Below are 17152 nucleotides of genomic sequence, written 5' to 3' on the forward strand. Positions count from 1 at the left end.
AAGGGTTAAATTGCCACTAAAGGGGGTAATCTGTATACATTGTTACCTGTAAGCCTCTGAATCATGAATGGGATGTTGGTTACTTTGTTACATGATGGTTTTTCCTCATCTTAGTTCTTTTCTTCTCTCTGTTGCAAAACTATTTCATCATAACATTACATCATACAATTTAAACTCACAAACTTCATATCACTTTATAATGACGCTTGTTATCCATATATTGGGTTTTCCATTGATGTATTAACCCATAAATGCGTTGATTCCAACTTGTATCAGTTTGACAAAATTCAGTGTCCTACTTTTGTTAAAATTGGTAAAATTATATATATATATATATATATATATAAATTCTACTTTTTATTATTTACTTAATGAAATGACATTACATCTGATATTTGTTATCTAGATTTGGGTTAGTTTTGTTCAGTTTAATTACATGATGTGTAATTAAGGGGTTAACTATGCCCGTTGAAACAGTAACATGAATAGACTGAATACTGCAATACATTGGTTGATGTGGCATTGTTCTTTTGAGCTTACAATCTATTTTAATATAAAATCATCTGTAGCCCTGATGTAAACAAATTGCCACTCCCTGAGTGAGGTTACCCAAAGCCAAACAGAGCTCCAAGCACTGGAATTAGCCACCAAACCACCCCTGCCTGTTTTATTTATCGCTAATGGACACGGAGGTAAAACTACATTATGTCTCTTGTGTTTCGCGCTCATTGGCCATTGCAAAGTCTTTACACGGCGGCCATATTTGTTACGGGTGTAATGCCAGTAATGGCGATATAATAGGACCAGTATTAACAAACAACATTATTACCACACGAACACCAGGATAAAATAAAAAAAATCTCCGGACAGGTTACACCGTACCCTTAAAAACAGCGTATATCTCTGAAAATAAAATTACACTGAAATGTTCTTTAGCATCACAGGAAAAACCGCCGCTTCTTGTTTTATTTCTTGTTTACACGTAGACATATTTTCTAGAATTCTCCATTTCGCTCTAACACGAAGGATTGTGTCATTTCTTTCCCCACAACAAAGAGGGCAGACACGTCCCATTGGGAAGTGACGTCGGTTGCCGTAGCCACGTGACTCTCCAGCGCACTTCTTTCCGGTTTGTGCGGAATCTCGGTGACGTTGTTGTTGTGGCTTCTGGAAAGATGGAGGTGGTTGTATGGGTGCGAGAGGCTTTCACCGGCCGGGTGTCCGTGGCCCGGAGGCCTCACGGGTCGGTGGTTCGGGATCTCCTTCCTGCCCAGGCCTCGGTGAGACTTTTTCCTCACGGTTACAATTTACTCTCATTCGCCTCCTCAAGCCCACAGACTCCTGAGCTGCCCCTCGGTTATTCTCCCACCGCTTGCAAATCTCCCCGAGTTTTTTTAAGCAGTCCCACTATTTAGAAAACGTTCCCCTTACATAGTCAATGTACATGCAAATGTGTTCCTTTCAGCGCCCATCCTCTAGATTGTAAGCTCTTTGACTTCAATCTTAAACGTGATACGCTACTTATGCCCTCTTAGCTATAAATCAAATAACTATATTCCTTTCCACCCTACATTTATAATTATTTTTGTTGTTTGATATAGCGCCGTCATATTCCGCAGCGCTGCATTTTCCGTGATGCAGCTTTTAACGATATGTCGCGGCCTATAAGACGACCCCGTAGACATTCCATAGACAGATTTCTAGGTTTATTAATAGGGCGTAGAGGAAGTTTTATTTTATAATATGAACAGAACAGATAAGTTATAAGGAACGCACCCAAATTTGCTGCTTTTGTGAATTACGCGCTAAAAAAACAATTGTTTTTGTTTAAGCTCTCGATATTTCTTGTGTACAAATGTGTGGTGGGGTTTTTTTTAAAAGTAAGAGTGAAACTATGTGAAGCTATGAAATGTATTTTGATCCTCTTGGGCACCTGTAGTCTAAGACCATAGCTTAAAATTGGAATCTAAGGAAGGTTTACTTTACTGACGGGGAGGTAGATAAGTGGAACAGCCTCCCAGCAGAAGTGGTAGAGGGTAATACAGTGAGAGTATTAAACACGCATGGGATGGGCATACGGCTCCTGAATCCAAGACGAGACCAACGACTGATTAAGGTTCGAGTCTTTACAGCAGGAGAAACGGCCGACTGCCAGCAGATTCTATATAAAATATTGTTTTTTGGTAAATAAGGGGTTGTGTTAGGTATGGATTCGCTGAGTCGGCAAGGATTTTATATATTTATTATTAATATATTATGGCTGGGAGACTCTCAGAAAATATTTGGATAATGAGCTGCTGACTAACCTTTGGTCGGTCATTAAGATGGGGACCGGTCTTCTAGATAAATGAGGACTTGCCTTTTTCGACACTGACCTACTTTAAAAAAAAAAACAAACAAAAAAAAACCTTGCGTTATTTGACATTTGTAGCGCAGTCATATTCTGGTTTGGTCTCACGAGGACCCCCGGAGGTCCACAGCTTCACGTAAACCCACCTATTGTTCACAATGTCATTTAACCCTTTAGTGCCCTAGAACCTGGGAAGCTGTATTATCGATTTGACCTTTAAATGCGCTCCGAGCAGACAACGTTAGCAAATCTGACTCTTTATATTTTCCTGTGAAGGTTTAAATCGCATAAAACCACAGAATCGTCTGAGATGCCTTTTCAGTTTCTATGGCTACAGCCAATCAGTGCCTGTTTTTTTTGTCACGTGACAAGTGCATTAGTTTGATTAGTTATTGCTATTTAGCGCTTCTGAAATTGGGGTTTCCACGGACAGCTGCACCTGGCTAACTGATTTATGCTTTACTTATTTTAGGCTCTGCCGGATGACTTCTACGTGAAGTGTGACGGCCGGCTGGTCGATTTGGACGAGGAGCTGCGGGATGGACTCGCGTACAGTCTGGAGCCTCGGCTTCGTGGGGGGAAAGGAGGTGAGTGGATCTTAAAGTGTAATCCAGTTTGTGGCTTTGGCCGGCCTCGGTCTTGCCGACTACAACACCAGCGCCATAGACTGGACCGGGCTGGGTTTATTATAGAACCAAAGTCTCCAGAAAGTAAAGACTTTGAACCTTTTTTTTTTTTTTCTATAAAATGCTATGTAGGATGAAGACATTTTAGGTAAAATGTAGTAATTTTTATTTATTTATATTTGGACATTTTGACGTCTGCGGGTTCCGGCATTTGCCTCGGACTAGTTAAAAGTTTTTTTGTTTTTTTTTTATCGTAGGGTTTGGCTCCATGCTCAGGGCTCTGGGCGCCCAGATCGAAAAGACCACAAACCGAGAGGCGTGCCGGGATCTCAGCGGGAGGCGACTCCGCGACGTCAACCATGAGAAAGCGTAAGGAAAACACTTTGGGGGGAAACGTGTTCTTTTTTGCTAATATTTGAGGTCTGAAGAATAAAAATAAAAAAAGATTAACTCCTTCACAACTATTGGGCATACTATGACACCTACCGTCTGCTGCAAGGCTGTGAACGCCGCTACCCTCTGGCTGGCAGAGCAGGGGATTTTTTAGTTTTTAAATAGGTTTTGTTATTTTTGTAGTTTGGGAGAGAAATGCTTTTGACTCGATAAAGGGAGGACTCCTGAAAGCTCGTCTATTATTTTAAATACTGTTAGTCCAATAAAAAAAGGTATTACAAGATTCTGCAACATTCTGTTTTTTTGCATTGTTATTTTTGTATAATTTCATTTTTTATTTTTTTTGCGCTTTTTGCAATTGTACTGTAAGTACAGAATATTTTGTATATGAAGTTTGGTATATTTTGGGGTATTTTTCCCAACAAGTGAAAATAACCTTAGGAAACTCATTTGTTTCGAGTCTTTCTGTATTTTTGTATGCTGTTGATACTGAATGTTGGTCTGGACGTGTGAAAAAGACTGCCCTATCAGTACTTAAAAGCAATATATAAGTCTGTGCGTGCGCGCGCGACGGTGGGATTCATGTTTGACCCAACATGGTAAAAATTTTCAAAAAATAAAAAAGGCCCTTGGTCACGATAGGGTTAAATCTACCCCATTGTAATTATTATTGATGCTGACAAACATTGGACAGACCACCCCCCCCTTAGTTCGTTTCTAGAGAGTTGGGGGTCACAGGTTATGACATCACAACCAAGAGCACCCTTTTTATTTTTTCCAGGATGGCCGAATGGATTAAAAAACAGGCGGAACGAGAGGCGGAAAAAGAGCAAAGACGCCTGGAAAGGCTGAAGCGTAAACTGGCGGAGCCGAAGCATTACTTCACCGATCCAGAATACCATCGGCAGTGCGAGGACATGGCTGAGACTTTGGAGGACTCTGTCATCAAAGGTAAGGCCGAGTCATCCAGATTGCTTTTTGCAAGGTCCCCGACCCCACGTCATGTGACTGCAGGGGGAGAATAACGAATATGTCTTGGTCACCCCGTTGTAACCTATTAAACTATAGCATTCTTATTTACTACATACAGAAAGTGGGCAGATATGTTTATTGCCTCGGCCCATCTGTTTGACCTCACTGGGGTTTGTGTCCCACTTCGGTTGTTGACGCTGGTGGAGATATCTGTCCCCCCCCTGTATCTAATGAGTGGGTTAGCGGGGCTACTCTGGCCTCCTCGTCTATATGCGATCAGTAGCATTAATATGAGATTTTTCTTAATTTCAGGATTACAGGCTTCCTCCAGCACAGCGGTCTCCGCAAAGGGAACGGAAAGTCGCAAACGCAAGACAGAAGGGGAGAGCTCTAAATCCAAACATGACAAACGGAAATGTCTGTGGTAAGTGCTGCATGCTGTGTGGTGAGGGATAATTCGCACCTTTGCTTCAGGTGTATCGGTTATTCCTGTGCAGTGATTTCTTTTAATACACAGATTTGGCCAATCTAAACCAGCGGCTTGCTTTTTGCTTGTAATTAGAATTCTCCGTCTTCTCAACACGAATGGAGGCGACCTGATGGATAATACTATATATAAAACATTGTCTGTTTTTGTATTCTCTGGTCAGGACGGGAGTGGAAGGGTTGGACATCTCCTCGGCTTCTGACAGCGGAAGCGACAGTGACAGCGAATCTCCATCCACATCTTCTCACAGTACGGACCCAAAGCCGTGCAGCTCCGAGAGTCCGAGCGATTCCGACGGATGCGAAACGCGGCTGCCGCCCCCTGACGCTTTACCGTTCATTCAGGAGCAGAAAAAAGCTGCAAGTTTATTACAAGAGGGTCCGACGGAACCGCAGACCTCGGGGTCCGAGGAAGTAACTCCTCCTGCTGAAGCTACAATGTCAGAGAGCCAAGAACCCGAGAAAGAAAAGGAGAGACCAGCTCCGGAGGTCCAGGACATGGTAAGCAAACACAATTCGGTCTTAATTCCCCTCTAAGAAACCTAAGCCTTACTTTATCGTTGGTCTCGTCTTGGTGTAAGGCTATCATGAATCTATACTATGCATGTTTAAATTCCCTCTACCGCTTCTGCTGGGAGGCTGTTTATCTGCCATCATCTCACTAAACTGGAATATCGGTTTTGCTCATACAGGTGCTTATTCCAGATTTATTGCTCAAAGTAAAACAATTTATGATTCTTAAAAGTGCACCCCAGCCCCATTTTCATGTTAAAATCCTATTTCTTCTGTCTCTTAACTCCCTCCCCAGCTGCGTTCACTGAAAGCAGGAGGCCTCCGTATGCTTCTTGCACATATTCAGTAGCACTTCAGTGGGCGTAAGAGCAGCCAATCACATCTATGGTATCTGGACACGTTTTTGTTGGCATAAACGTAATTGGCGGCTGCTACTTCCACAGATTTCAACAGCCAGAGTCTAATTTTGGAATTCCTGTAATTGAAGAATTCCTGCACAAATCCTTTAAGATCCTAAATTGCTTAAGAAAATCAGATCTAAAATGTATGTTTCGGTGGGACGGAGTATCCCAATTCCTCAGTTTCTCTGTATCGCCAACCATTAGAGGAAAAACCTCTTGAAACAGATATTTTGATTAGTCTCTTAACGGTGAACCGATGTAGCTTGAAGGGCCGCCTGGTCCTTGTCACAGCACGCAGTTGAAGGGCTTGGCCCTTATCCGGCTGGAGAGATTAGATAATATTTATACGCCACCTGGCTGTCTAAGCTTCCTACCTATACCGTAGAGCAGCTTGGGCTTCACACAGTATATCCCCACACCCTGTGTCATTGGGCATGTGGTTGAGGGCCGTAGTTGAAGCCATTGCTGTTGGCCTTTATGTTACAGGTGATTGTTGGTTCCCCCGCAGTAACGATTTCTGTTCTCCCGCAGGACTCCTCTCCTACAGACCTCCTGGCGTTTAGCTCCGCGGCTGAGCTGGAAGCCCTGGGGCTGGAGAAACTCAAGCAGGAGCTTCTGGCTCTTGGGCTGAAGTGTGGTGGGACCCTGCAGGAACGTGCCGCCAGATTGTTCTCTGTGAGGGGACTTTCCAAAGAACAGATGGACCCGTCGCTCTTTGCTAAACCAACGAAAGGGAAACGGAAATAAAACCGTATTTAATGATTTTGTCCTCTCAACGGATGCCTTATTTTTTTTTTTCTCTTGTATATAGAATTGTCTTGATTTTATTTTGTATGAATACAGGTTATAACAAGTGAATATCGTTACACAAACATTTCCACCTCGGCATAGCTCTGTATCCACCCAACAAGGGTTTAACTTCGTCAGGACTGAATTCCATGACTTCTATGAGTTAACAGGACCGGTCCTGCCGTTTTTGGCAGTCAAATTGCCGATTCAGCCATTCCTCCTCGATTTCAGTGTTCAATTTTAATATTTCTTAATACATTAAAAGTGATTTATTTCTCATTATATGGATCTCCCTGAGTGTTCTGTTTCCATCGGCGTCTGTAATTAACACCCCGGCACTCTCTTATGGGGAACACTACAGAAGATTAAAGGGACCATGCAGCTATCATATGGTGGTTGGAGTGTCCCTATAAGAAAAGCACTTGCGAGTGTAGAATATTTAGGCTGGTGAAACTAGCATCCATAATGGGGAAAAGAGTTAAAGAGCAGGTAGGAGATGCTACCCAAAAAATAATCTGTGCATCAATATCTTTATACGGAGTCAACGCGGCTTTACATGTGAAACTGAAGAGAGATGCAGTGTATGTGCTCTACCTGGCTTTTTATAGCGTGCCACGCAAATAGTTACTGTGTAAATTATAACATATATATATATATATATATATATATATATATATATATATTAAGGGAAAGAAGTTTAACATGGAAAGAGAATTTGGTGAAATGACTGAATACAGAATGTTACTCCAAAATAAACATTATTATTAAACCCTTCAGAAGGAGGAGACAGATCTTTAAATCGCAGATGTTTCCACATAGAAAAATGTAAAATGATGCATTTGGCAAAGAAGAACAAGCATGGTTTTTATAAATGGACTGCCTGTTGGTGAAATCCTCTGTGGAGAAGGATCAAGGAGTGCTTGTTGCTAAAAGGTTTCACAGTGTGCAATCTTGGCAGTTATTATATGGAATTTGCTGCCAGGTGAAGCAGTTTTGATGCTTTCGCTGACACTCTTGCCAATGGACCAAAACCGATTCTTACTAATTTGTCTTATGGACAACAAATTTCATTTCCTGCCCTTTCGGTTCAGATGAAGTTCGGAGGGTTTTTCCCATTTGCTCTCACAAACTCGGTGTCTCCTTACTTTTTCCACTGACTGATTCCATGTCTCACAGCTCAGCATCTTGACTTGTGTTTTTGACTTTTATTATTTTTCCAACTTGTAGGTGATTTTCCAATTTTTTCCTTGGAGATGATGCTCTAAACCTATATAGAATTTCGAAAAATAACCCTATTTTATAGAATTTGGAGAAATCAGCTTATCTTAATGTCACATAAAAAAATTGGATACCTTCTTTATTATTTGCAGTGGAAAAGTGAAGAAAAGAAGCAGGGATCTGTGCAATAATTTGGTCAAATTCGGACCGCATACTCCTTCCTGACATTGCTATGAGCAGAATTGGCCAGCAGGTGGCATCACACTAACCATATAATGCATTGTGCAGGATTGGCCAGCAGGTGGCATCACACTAACCATATAATGCATTGTGCAGGATTGGCCAGCAGGTGGCATCACACTAACCATATAATGCATTGTGCAGGATTGGCCAGCAGGTGGCAGCACTTTAACCATATAGTGCAGAATTGGCCAGCAGGTGGCGGTATAATAACCATTTAATGCTATATGCAGGATTGGCCGGCGGGTGGCAGCACATTAAGAACTCAAAGGATTTGAGTGCCCTTGGCTGGGGTAATAGTCTGAGGCCTTTGACCCCTCAGCTCCTATATGCCCCATTGTGTTTGAGGCAAAATATTTATACAAGTTGCTGTTTTCACCAGAAAAATTACCACATGACCAATAATTATCCAATGTGTTGCTCTTTACATTAACTGAGAGGCTGGTAGATAGGTGGAACAGCCTCCCAGCAGTAATTAAGGATAAAGGGGTATTTTTTCTTCTCCTTGTCAGCTGCCTTTATCTATATCAGGCAAACAACCCTCGCTGATCTTACGCAATCTCTTTAAGGGGCTAATGTGTTTTTAATTTGGGCAAATAGTCACCTGGACTTTGTGTAGTCATTAGGCTTATCTTTGTTTCTTAGATTTACATGGAGATAAAGATGTATACTTGCAGATGAGATGACCCCAGGAGATGTAAGGATGTTCTGTTTTACAGAAAAGGGGTGGATAAAATGGAACAGCTTCCCAGCAGCAGTGGTAGAGGCAGACAAGATGGACCAGAACGGGTCTTATTTGCCAGCAAATTCTATGTTTCTAGGTAAATGATCCACATAACAAAAACAAAATGGCATCTGATGTGGTGTTCAGATCCATCGAGTAGTAACTGGGCCATACCATTCACACGGGCAGGTGTCGAGGTGACTGCATGCCCCCCGCTGGGCTCAGTGGGCTCTCCTACGTGTTGTATGAATAGGAGGCCTCGCTTGCATCTTAATGGATATTGACTCAGTCCGGAGCCACAAAGGGGGGCGTCTGAATCCATTATGTACCCCGTGAAACCCCCCAGTGGCAGGGAGGCAAAGGAGATATTCCTGTTTGCATTAAAGTTCACCCATTTAGATGGGACCTGCCTTGATACCATCTCTGACCAGGCTTCCTTCCTCCCATACATGCAGACTACTACATAACAAATATACAATATTCTTAAAGGAACAGGAGGCCTTATCATGAGAAAGACCCGTTAGAAATGCACTAGTCCCTACATTTACATTTACAGTCCCTCCGCCAGAGAGGGTTAGCTCTTTGGTAAGACAGTGCTGGATGGCGAATCACATCTGCGAGGAAAGGGGCAAATGCAGGGGGGTATCATAGGAATTAAAGTGCATGTGATGGCCGGAGTGTCCCTTTAAAGACCAGAGTATCTACAAAAACCACACTTATAACTCCCAGCCGCGCGCATCTAATCGAAGATGCCTTCTGTAGAGTCTAATGCCAAATGTCTCAGGGGGGGGTCCTTTACTGAATCCACGCAGAGCCCGAAATGTTCCAAGACCAACAATATCTTCCATCGGGCATCATTGTCATGTGTTTGTCCAACCACACGTACCCACAGAAATTGTTTTTTTTTACTTTACTGTATTGAGAGGGTGGTAGATTTGTGGAACAGCCTCCCAGCAGAAGTGGTAGAGGGTAATACAGTGAGGGGATTTAAACACGCATGGGATAGACATACGGCTCCTGAATCTAAGACGAGACCAACGACTGATTAAGGTTTGAGCCTTTACAGCAGGAGAAACAGGCGACTAGACCGGGGGCGAATGGGGCCGATCTGCCGGCAGATTCTCTGTTTAGGCCATATTCCTATATATATATATATATATATATATATATATAACTAAGGTTTTAAAAAAAATATATCTATATATATATATATTTATATTTATATTATTTTTAGCTTTAAAATTTTCCTTTTAAAAAAATCATCCCTGTCTGTCCCCAAATTAAAATACTAAAAAAAATCTAACGATAACTGCATCTAAATAAGAGTTGATAGCGGCTCTCACACACCCCAATTTTTAAAAAAATATTTACATCAAAAGCAACCTCATAAAAAAATAGCCTAGGAGAGCGATGGGGAAGCTATGGCAAAGCGGCAGGTCGCCATAGTGTGATCAAAAAAGAAAAGTTTTAAGAAAAAATAAAAATTGCAAATTTTTCAACGCAGAATAATGCGGATTTTTTGGGGGAACGTTCCATATTTTGGAGAATTTTAAACACACATCGGGCCGTTCACACCGAGCAGGATAATTAGAAAAAAACAAAAATAATAATTTAGAAATAAATGAATTTTATTAGAAAAATGTCAATATATGAATTAATTTAAGAAATGACTAATAAAAGAAGCGAAGGCATGAATTTCTGTGCACCTGCAGGCCGGAAATACACAAAACGTGTCTGCGGGGCGGGAGTCAGCTGTGAACGCGAGGAAGCCGTCTATGAAGAATACACATCGTACGGTCTGGGCAAACAATCCGGAATACACATTACCCCGAGTAACAGACGCAGAAAAATGACAACAAATCACCCCCCCGACCTGAAACAACTTTAATCGAGACCCCCTTAGCGCTGCCGGCTCACCCGGCGGGTCGGTACTAAATTTATACATTTTATGCACTGGATTTATTTATGTTTTCCATGAAATGACTTTTGAAGTATTTTGGTCATCACTGGCACCTGTACAGACCCTGACTTCACTTTCCAACCCCTCCGACGTCTCTGTGCATTATGGACATACCTGGGAACGCTCCGGGAGATTGCCGGGTGAGCGCTGCTCCTCCGGTTCTCCGGGTCAAGATCCGAATCCTCCGGGCCACGGGAACGCCCCCGGCGTCAGTGGGACCGCCCGCCAACGTCAGTGTGCAGTCCTGGCCGCGTCCCGCAAGGGAAGGCTCCCCATTAAAAATGGCATGTGCCCCATGACGTTGGCAGGATGTCCTACTCACATGCCACAAGAGGGGCAGAGCCAGAAAGTTCCCGGGCATGCCCTCTGGACCTTCCTTGGTGGCTATGATGTCACCTCTAGGCAGTTATGATGTCATATCCTGGAACTGATATGGAGCATTGGGTCAAGGAACTATGGAGGCATGAAGCAGACCGCTAGAGTTTGAATGGAACGGTCACAATGGAGATATCTGATCCCTCCAACCAACCTATTGAAAAGCAGCTCGCCGAGGATCCCGGTTGCCCGTTTTAGGGTTGAATAGCCAACCATATTACTGGAAAGAAATCAGGCGGCATTATGATCAGCAGATCTGGGAACTCTCCAGGTTTCACCCAGAGAGTTCTCCAGGTCTCAAGGTAGGCATGGAGAAAACTCCGGGTCGCGGGAGCAGCATCGAGACACGCCCCACTCCCCGCCCACTTCCCCACCAAGACCAGGCAGCTTTCAGTGGAACCGCCAACTGATGTCATTGGACCGCCCACCGACTTTAGCGGGACCACCTACCCACATTCCAAAAAGGGAGGGCCCTGGGGAACGGAAGCCGGGATGTTTCCGGGTATTTTTTTTTTTAGTTTTTCATTTTAACTCACAAACTGACTGTGAAAGAATCAGGTTCCTATTGCAACAACCCATCAGCGGCTATTTTTGTGTCACATGACAATTAAAAATGATAAGCGGGGCAGAATGTTACGGGATTAAAGTATTATTATTTAATGCTACTTTTAGTTACAAAAGTCTCAACTTTAAGAGAATTTCCAGAATATAGAGTCTGGTCGGAAAGGAAAGAACCGTTTATTACAGAATAGAAAATTGGGAGAATTCAGATTATTACACGCGTTCCGCGATGACGGTACACGTTGTGCTCGCTCACACGCAGTAAGTCCTGATGAAGGCCGAGTCGAAACGTTTGAACCCAAAAAGCATTTATTGAAACGCGGAGCGGAGTTCCACACCCAAAGCGTAAGCACAGACAGGTCGTCGCAGCGGGCGTCTGTCGTATTTCACGCGCGGCGTCTGACAACCTGTATGTCCCGACGGACTCCCAATCCACAAACTGGAGAGCCGCCGCCGCCGCCGCCACGAATTCCAGCCTCCTGTTTGCGGGACGAGAAGGAACAATGAAGTCCTCGCTTCTGAATGAGACCCCAATCCACATCTTGGTCTGTTTGCTCATTAATTCTATTTACAAATCCCATAAACCCATCACTGGCTTCTACAAGGGAAGGCAGGCCCCCCCCAGCATCATTAAGACAGGCATTTAGAGCCCCCGTGCCAGACGCATGAAGGTTCAGCACCGGGTGACCCAGGAGGACAAACAGCCAAGTGTACACAGCGCTAGACACATTGGACGCTGAACGCATAGCTGAATACCTGCGAGACGTTCTAATGTCAGAATATTGCAACGTTACATGGGTATTACCCACAACACTGGATGGAGGATCTACGTAACTACCTCTCTTTCTATGATGGCCAAAAGAAGATTTCATCTGCTACAAAAAGAGCAAAGCAAACATTATTATTATTATCATTTTTTATTTATATATCACCAACACTTTCCGCAGCGCCTATTACAACCCACACATTATTATTAGATTATTATTAATAATTATGAATTATTTTTATTTATATGGCGCCAACAATTTTGGCAGCGCTTCTGAAGAATTATTTACACCGAAGCACATTTGTTCAATCTAGAAATTCAGAAAATACCAATAAATTAGCTTTTTAGTCATTTATATATATATATATATGCGGTGAATGCGGTGGGTGATTGCCCCGCTTGTTACCACTTTGCACCATGAACGCTTTTTGTACATTACCCCTAATAAAACCATTTCAAACCGAGAAAAAAAAACAGGCCATTATATGAAGGTGAATTTAAATCTACGCCATTAATATCGGGCGATCTTTAAGGTAACTTCAGAAACTTCTTTAAATATCTATAGGCTAAATTAAAAGAAATATATAATATAAACATTATATATATATAAAATAAACGTCTAATACAATAATATAATTTATTATATATTATTATATATATAAACTATATAAAGTAAATGTATAATACAATAATATAATTTATTATATACTATTATATTATATATATATAAACTATATAAAGTAAATGTATAATACAATAATATAATTTATTATATACTATTATATTATATATATAAACTATATAAAGTAAATGTCCAATACAATAATATAATTTATTATATACTATTATATTATATATATAAACTATATAAAGTAAATGTATAATACAATAATATAATTTATTATATACTATTATATTATAATTATAAAATACATAATATAATATAAAATAAAACAATAAAATAATAATAGAAGCAGAATTTTGTTTGGGTTATAACTCCAGCGGGTTATTTGATGGTTGGCTACTGACTACTGGCTACTGACTATTGAATTAATTAGTATGTATATCCAGTATGAATGTATATCCAGCACGAATGTATATCCAGTCTCCTAATTGGGGGGTGTATGCCCTGCTGTCTTATTTATTTGCATGATGTAATGTATGAATTAGCATAATTGGCTTTCCCAGCAGGGGCCGGGACCCTGGATTCCTATATAAGCAGCGGCTGGAGGGCTTCTCAGCAGACACCTTGTGGACAGCAAGGACATCGAGAGGATCCTTGTTGGTTGCTGGTTCTTGCCCTGCGATACGGAATGATGAGGGTCTCCGCCTGCCTCTGCTGGGTCCTCGCCGCCGTCTGCCTGGTACCCGCCGCTAGCTTCACACCGGATGATATCAAGGACGCTCTGCTGAAGACACTTAATCTCCCCGAGGTCCCCAAGTTGCAGAAACGGGATATCGAAAATCTGATCATCCCAAAGAAAATCCAAGAGAAATATATCTCGATGCTGCACAAGCACCGGGAGCGGCAGAGGAGATCGGTACCCAGCCTGCTCGGCATCCTCCGAAACATTCAGGGAAACCAAGGTAAGGACAGTCCGGCATCTATACTGTCACTGCCAAGCTTAGTCCTTGGTACCATGTCGCTGTATCACTTCGTTGTTGATGTATTGCCACTTCTGCTGGGAGGCTGTTCCGCTTATCTACCACCCTATCAGTAAAGTAAAACTTTCTTACATTCCATCGAAGCCTCTGCCCCCCTAGTATTAGATGATGGTCTCTTGTTCTAACGTTTCTCCTCCTTTGAAATAAACTTCCCTCCTGTACTGATGGTGGGGGGCTTCTGACACCCCCGAGTTGTTATTAGTCGGTATTTAATGATGTGCTACTTTTCTGTTCCAGCGATTTCTGGGGAGGTGATGTACTCGAACCCCCAAAGGCAGACCCTGGTGTTCGACATGGAATCCAGACTCTCCAGCAGCAGCGAGGTGACCATGGCAGAGCTAAAACTTTTTAAGATGCCCCCCAACCTCGCAAATGTGCCAGAGAGAAGAGACCACCGAGCGGTGAGCAACGCCAGAGTCAGTATCTGCTACGTGGAGATCCTGAAGGATGGGACCAACAGGACTCACCTGATAGATTCCAGGTACGGCCCAGACCTTTAAGTCCATTCCTCCTGGAGAATCGGTCTCTTAACATTTATTTCTTGGTCCTCCAAGCGTATCGTTTCCATATAAATGAAAATCTCAGTTCTCTCGGTTCCTCAGGCTGGTGCCGATCATGGAGTCCGGCTGGAGGAGCTTCGACGTAACCTCGGCTGTGAACTACTGGATGAAAAGCCAAGGTGACCCCTCCATGTACCTGGAGGTCCGGGTGGATGGAGAGAAGCACGGGAGCTACGCCTCAGAAATGGCCAAGCTGGTGCAGTTCACTTCTCAGAAGCCAACCGACGGCCAAATGGACAAGCCGGAGCTGGCCGTATATACTCTGGACCAAGATGAAAAGGAGTAAGTCCCATCCCGTGTCTGGGTTGGTCTGCCCTGATGAGCTGGGAGGACATTGTTAAGTTGATGATCCCCAAAATATGTCCCAAAACTGAGGCATGAACAAATAGATAACCACTCAGACTTCAATAAGAAGAGAAGAGAGGGGGGGGGGGGGAGATTTAAGAAAGTACAGGAGGGAAGTTCCTTTCAAAGGAGAAGAAATGTTAAATAAATGGAATGGCCTTCCAGCAGAGGTGGTAGAGGGTAATACAGTGAGGGGATTAAACATGCATGGGATAGGCATACGGCTCCTGAATCTAAGACGAGACCAACGACCGATTAGGTTTTTTTCTGTGTCTATAATGTGGCCCTTGGGTTCCATATACATATATATCTGCTTTTGTGACTAAGTGCCATTTGTTTTCTCCATAGTGCCCACGGGGACTGCTCCGCACTCGGCGAAAACAAGCACAACGTCTGCTGCAGGGAGGAGCACTTCCTCAATTTCCGCCAGCTGACCTGGACACAGTACTGGATCATCGAGCCGGCCGGCTACAACGCTTATCGGTGTACCGGCGGCTGCCGACAGCCCAAAGCGCCCTTCCTGAAGCATCCTTACGGCCAGAAGACCTGCGCGGTGGTGGAGAGCGCCCCCTTGCCCGTCATGTACTTGGTCAAAAAGGGGGATTACACGGAAATCGAAGTGGCCGAGTTCCCTCAAATGATCGTGGAGAAATGCGCATGCTCCATGGACAATGCTCCCGGTTACTGATGGCCATTGAGTACCGGAGCATGTTTCACGTCAAAGTGGAGCCCTCCATCGATGGTGAACTGTCTTCACCTTATGGACAGTCGTTGAAAAGAGCACTTACGTGTAAATATTCTACTTGTATTTATCCGGCCGTTATTGGCATGGAGATCAACGATAAAACGGTCTAACAGGGTTTTTAGGTTATAAAGTTTATGTTTTAGCCAAATTACGTCTCCAGACGTCCCAACAAATACGCAGACGTCTCCAGAGAAATCTCCGCCCGTGGCCAAGCTTTCTGGACATGTCTTCCATGGTTGCCGACTGATCTCCGGATCTCAGCGTTCCATTTTTATTCACGGAACGTCCCCGATTCATACCTCCTCCCGGCCGTCCATGGTCTCATTTCCAAATCGTCCTCCGTAGCTTCTTGTACTCGCCGAAGGCCGGTCTTCTCACCCTACTTCTGAACTGTTGAACATTTTGTAAAAAAAAAATATATTTTATTTTATCGTCTATAAAATTGTCCAATTAGACTCTGTAACCCCGAAACAAATCTCATTAGAACGCTTCTCAAAAAATAAATAAATATTGCATCTGGTCGAAATACATGTGGATGTGGTTGGTACTGTAGGCCGTTAATGGGTTGATATGACGGGTCTTTAAGTATCACTTCCCAACAGTATAGGGTATAGGATAGGTAGACACACTTCTTGGTCCTGTTTTGACATGGGGGGTTCCTGTTGATGGGTAAACCATTCTGCCCAAAAGTTGGAGTATGTTCAAGTTATGTACGCTCCTTACCCAAGTGGCCCCTCATGGCATCAGGGTTGTTGTAGATGCCTTCAGACTACTGGAATCCAGTCTGGCCGCTTGTAAACAGACATCTATTGAGATAAATGAGTTGGGTGTTGCACTCGTTTTGACCACTAGGGGGCTCTACGGACCCTTGTTAAGATTTTGGGGTTGAAGGGACACTCCTGTGTTCCCGTCGGGACCCTCATCAAAGAATGTTTATTAAAGTACATTGTAAGTACTTCAATGCCCGTTCCATAAACCTGTAAAGCAAAAAAAAATTACATTGCCTTCAGGAGAAGCTGCAGTGCCAGAGATACAGCGCACCACCTCTCGAATCACTGAGCCAGCGCTGAAGCGTATCACGTGGCAGGACGTCGGCTCCTGCGATCATACGGGGGGGAGATTCTGCACAAACCCCCCATGCATTGGCAAGAGGGACTCCGCAAAAGAATTAAAGCATTCGTGTAGATCTGATGGCTGGAAAGTCCCTTTAATTCAGGAGTTTGTGGCTGTAATCGGAAATAGATTTATTAATTATAAATGACCCGTTTTTGTCCTTTTTCCGTGGAAATCAGGAATGCCCATAGAATTTTAGGTTAATTTGCGACATAAAAAGGGTATTTTTTTTTCCGGTAATTGTTGGGTCTCATCCTGATCTCTCGGCGTACGCTTTAGTCTGTCTTCTGAACTCTGAGCCGGTACTCGGTGTATTTGCGCTCGTCCCCTTAGGTTTCCTCCATTCTTCT

General features: G+C 43.2%; 2 protein-coding genes across 2 annotated transcripts; both read left to right on the forward strand.

The window, feature by feature from the left end:
- Window positions 1–1175: 1175 nt before the first annotated feature.
- On the forward strand, window positions 1176–6488 carry LOC149281647 (splicing regulator SDE2-like). Its single transcript, XM_089499087.1, has 7 exons — window positions 1176–1280; window positions 2823–2937; window positions 3234–3345; window positions 4151–4320; window positions 4654–4765; window positions 4992–5328; window positions 6273–6488. The coding sequence occupies exons 1-7, from the start codon at window positions 1176–1178 to the stop codon at window positions 6486–6488; spliced, it is 1167 nt and encodes a 388-aa protein (XP_089355213.1).
- Window positions 6489–13690: 7202 nt separating this feature from the next.
- LOC149281648 (left-right determination factor 1-like) lies at window positions 13691–15632 on the forward strand. The gene is made up of 4 exons (XM_089499088.1): window positions 13691–13961; window positions 14277–14520; window positions 14642–14881; window positions 15293–15632. Exons 1-4 carry the CDS (start codon window positions 13691–13693, stop codon window positions 15630–15632), a joined length of 1095 nt encoding a protein of 364 aa, XP_089355214.1.
- Window positions 15633–17152: the final 1520 nt, after the last annotated feature.

Source organism: Sceloporus occidentalis, unplaced genomic scaffold (assembly GCF_023333645.1).
Source record: "Sceloporus occidentalis isolate IW3139 unplaced genomic scaffold, rSceOcc1.0.p SCAF_129, whole genome shotgun sequence".
Taxonomy (NCBI): Eukaryota; Metazoa; Chordata; class Lepidosauria; order Squamata; family Phrynosomatidae; genus Sceloporus; species Sceloporus occidentalis.

Bases quoted from the DNA above. Each gene is read 5' to 3' on its own strand.
- LOC149281648 (XM_089499088.1), top strand. From the start codon at position 13,691: ATGAGGGTCTCCGCCTGCCTCTGCTGGGTCCTCGCCGCCGTCTGCCTG. The intron at 13,962-14,276 runs GTAAGGACAGTC...TTTCTGTTCCAG, and splicing joins AAACATTCAGGGAAACCAAG to CGATTTCTGGGGAGGTGATG. The intron at 14,521-14,641 runs GTACGGCCCAGA...TCGGTTCCTCAG, and splicing joins ACTCACCTGATAGATTCCAG to GCTGGTGCCGATCATGGAGT.
- LOC149281647 (XM_089499087.1), top strand. From the start codon at position 1,176: ATGGAGGTGGTTGTATGGGTGCGAGAGGCTTTCACCGGCCGGGTGTCC. The intron at 3,346-4,150 runs GTAAGGAAAACA...TATTTTTTCCAG, and splicing joins GACGTCAACCATGAGAAAGC to GATGGCCGAATGGATTAAAA. The intron at 4,321-4,653 runs GTAAGGCCGAGT...TCTTAATTTCAG, and splicing joins GGAGGACTCTGTCATCAAAG to GATTACAGGCTTCCTCCAGC.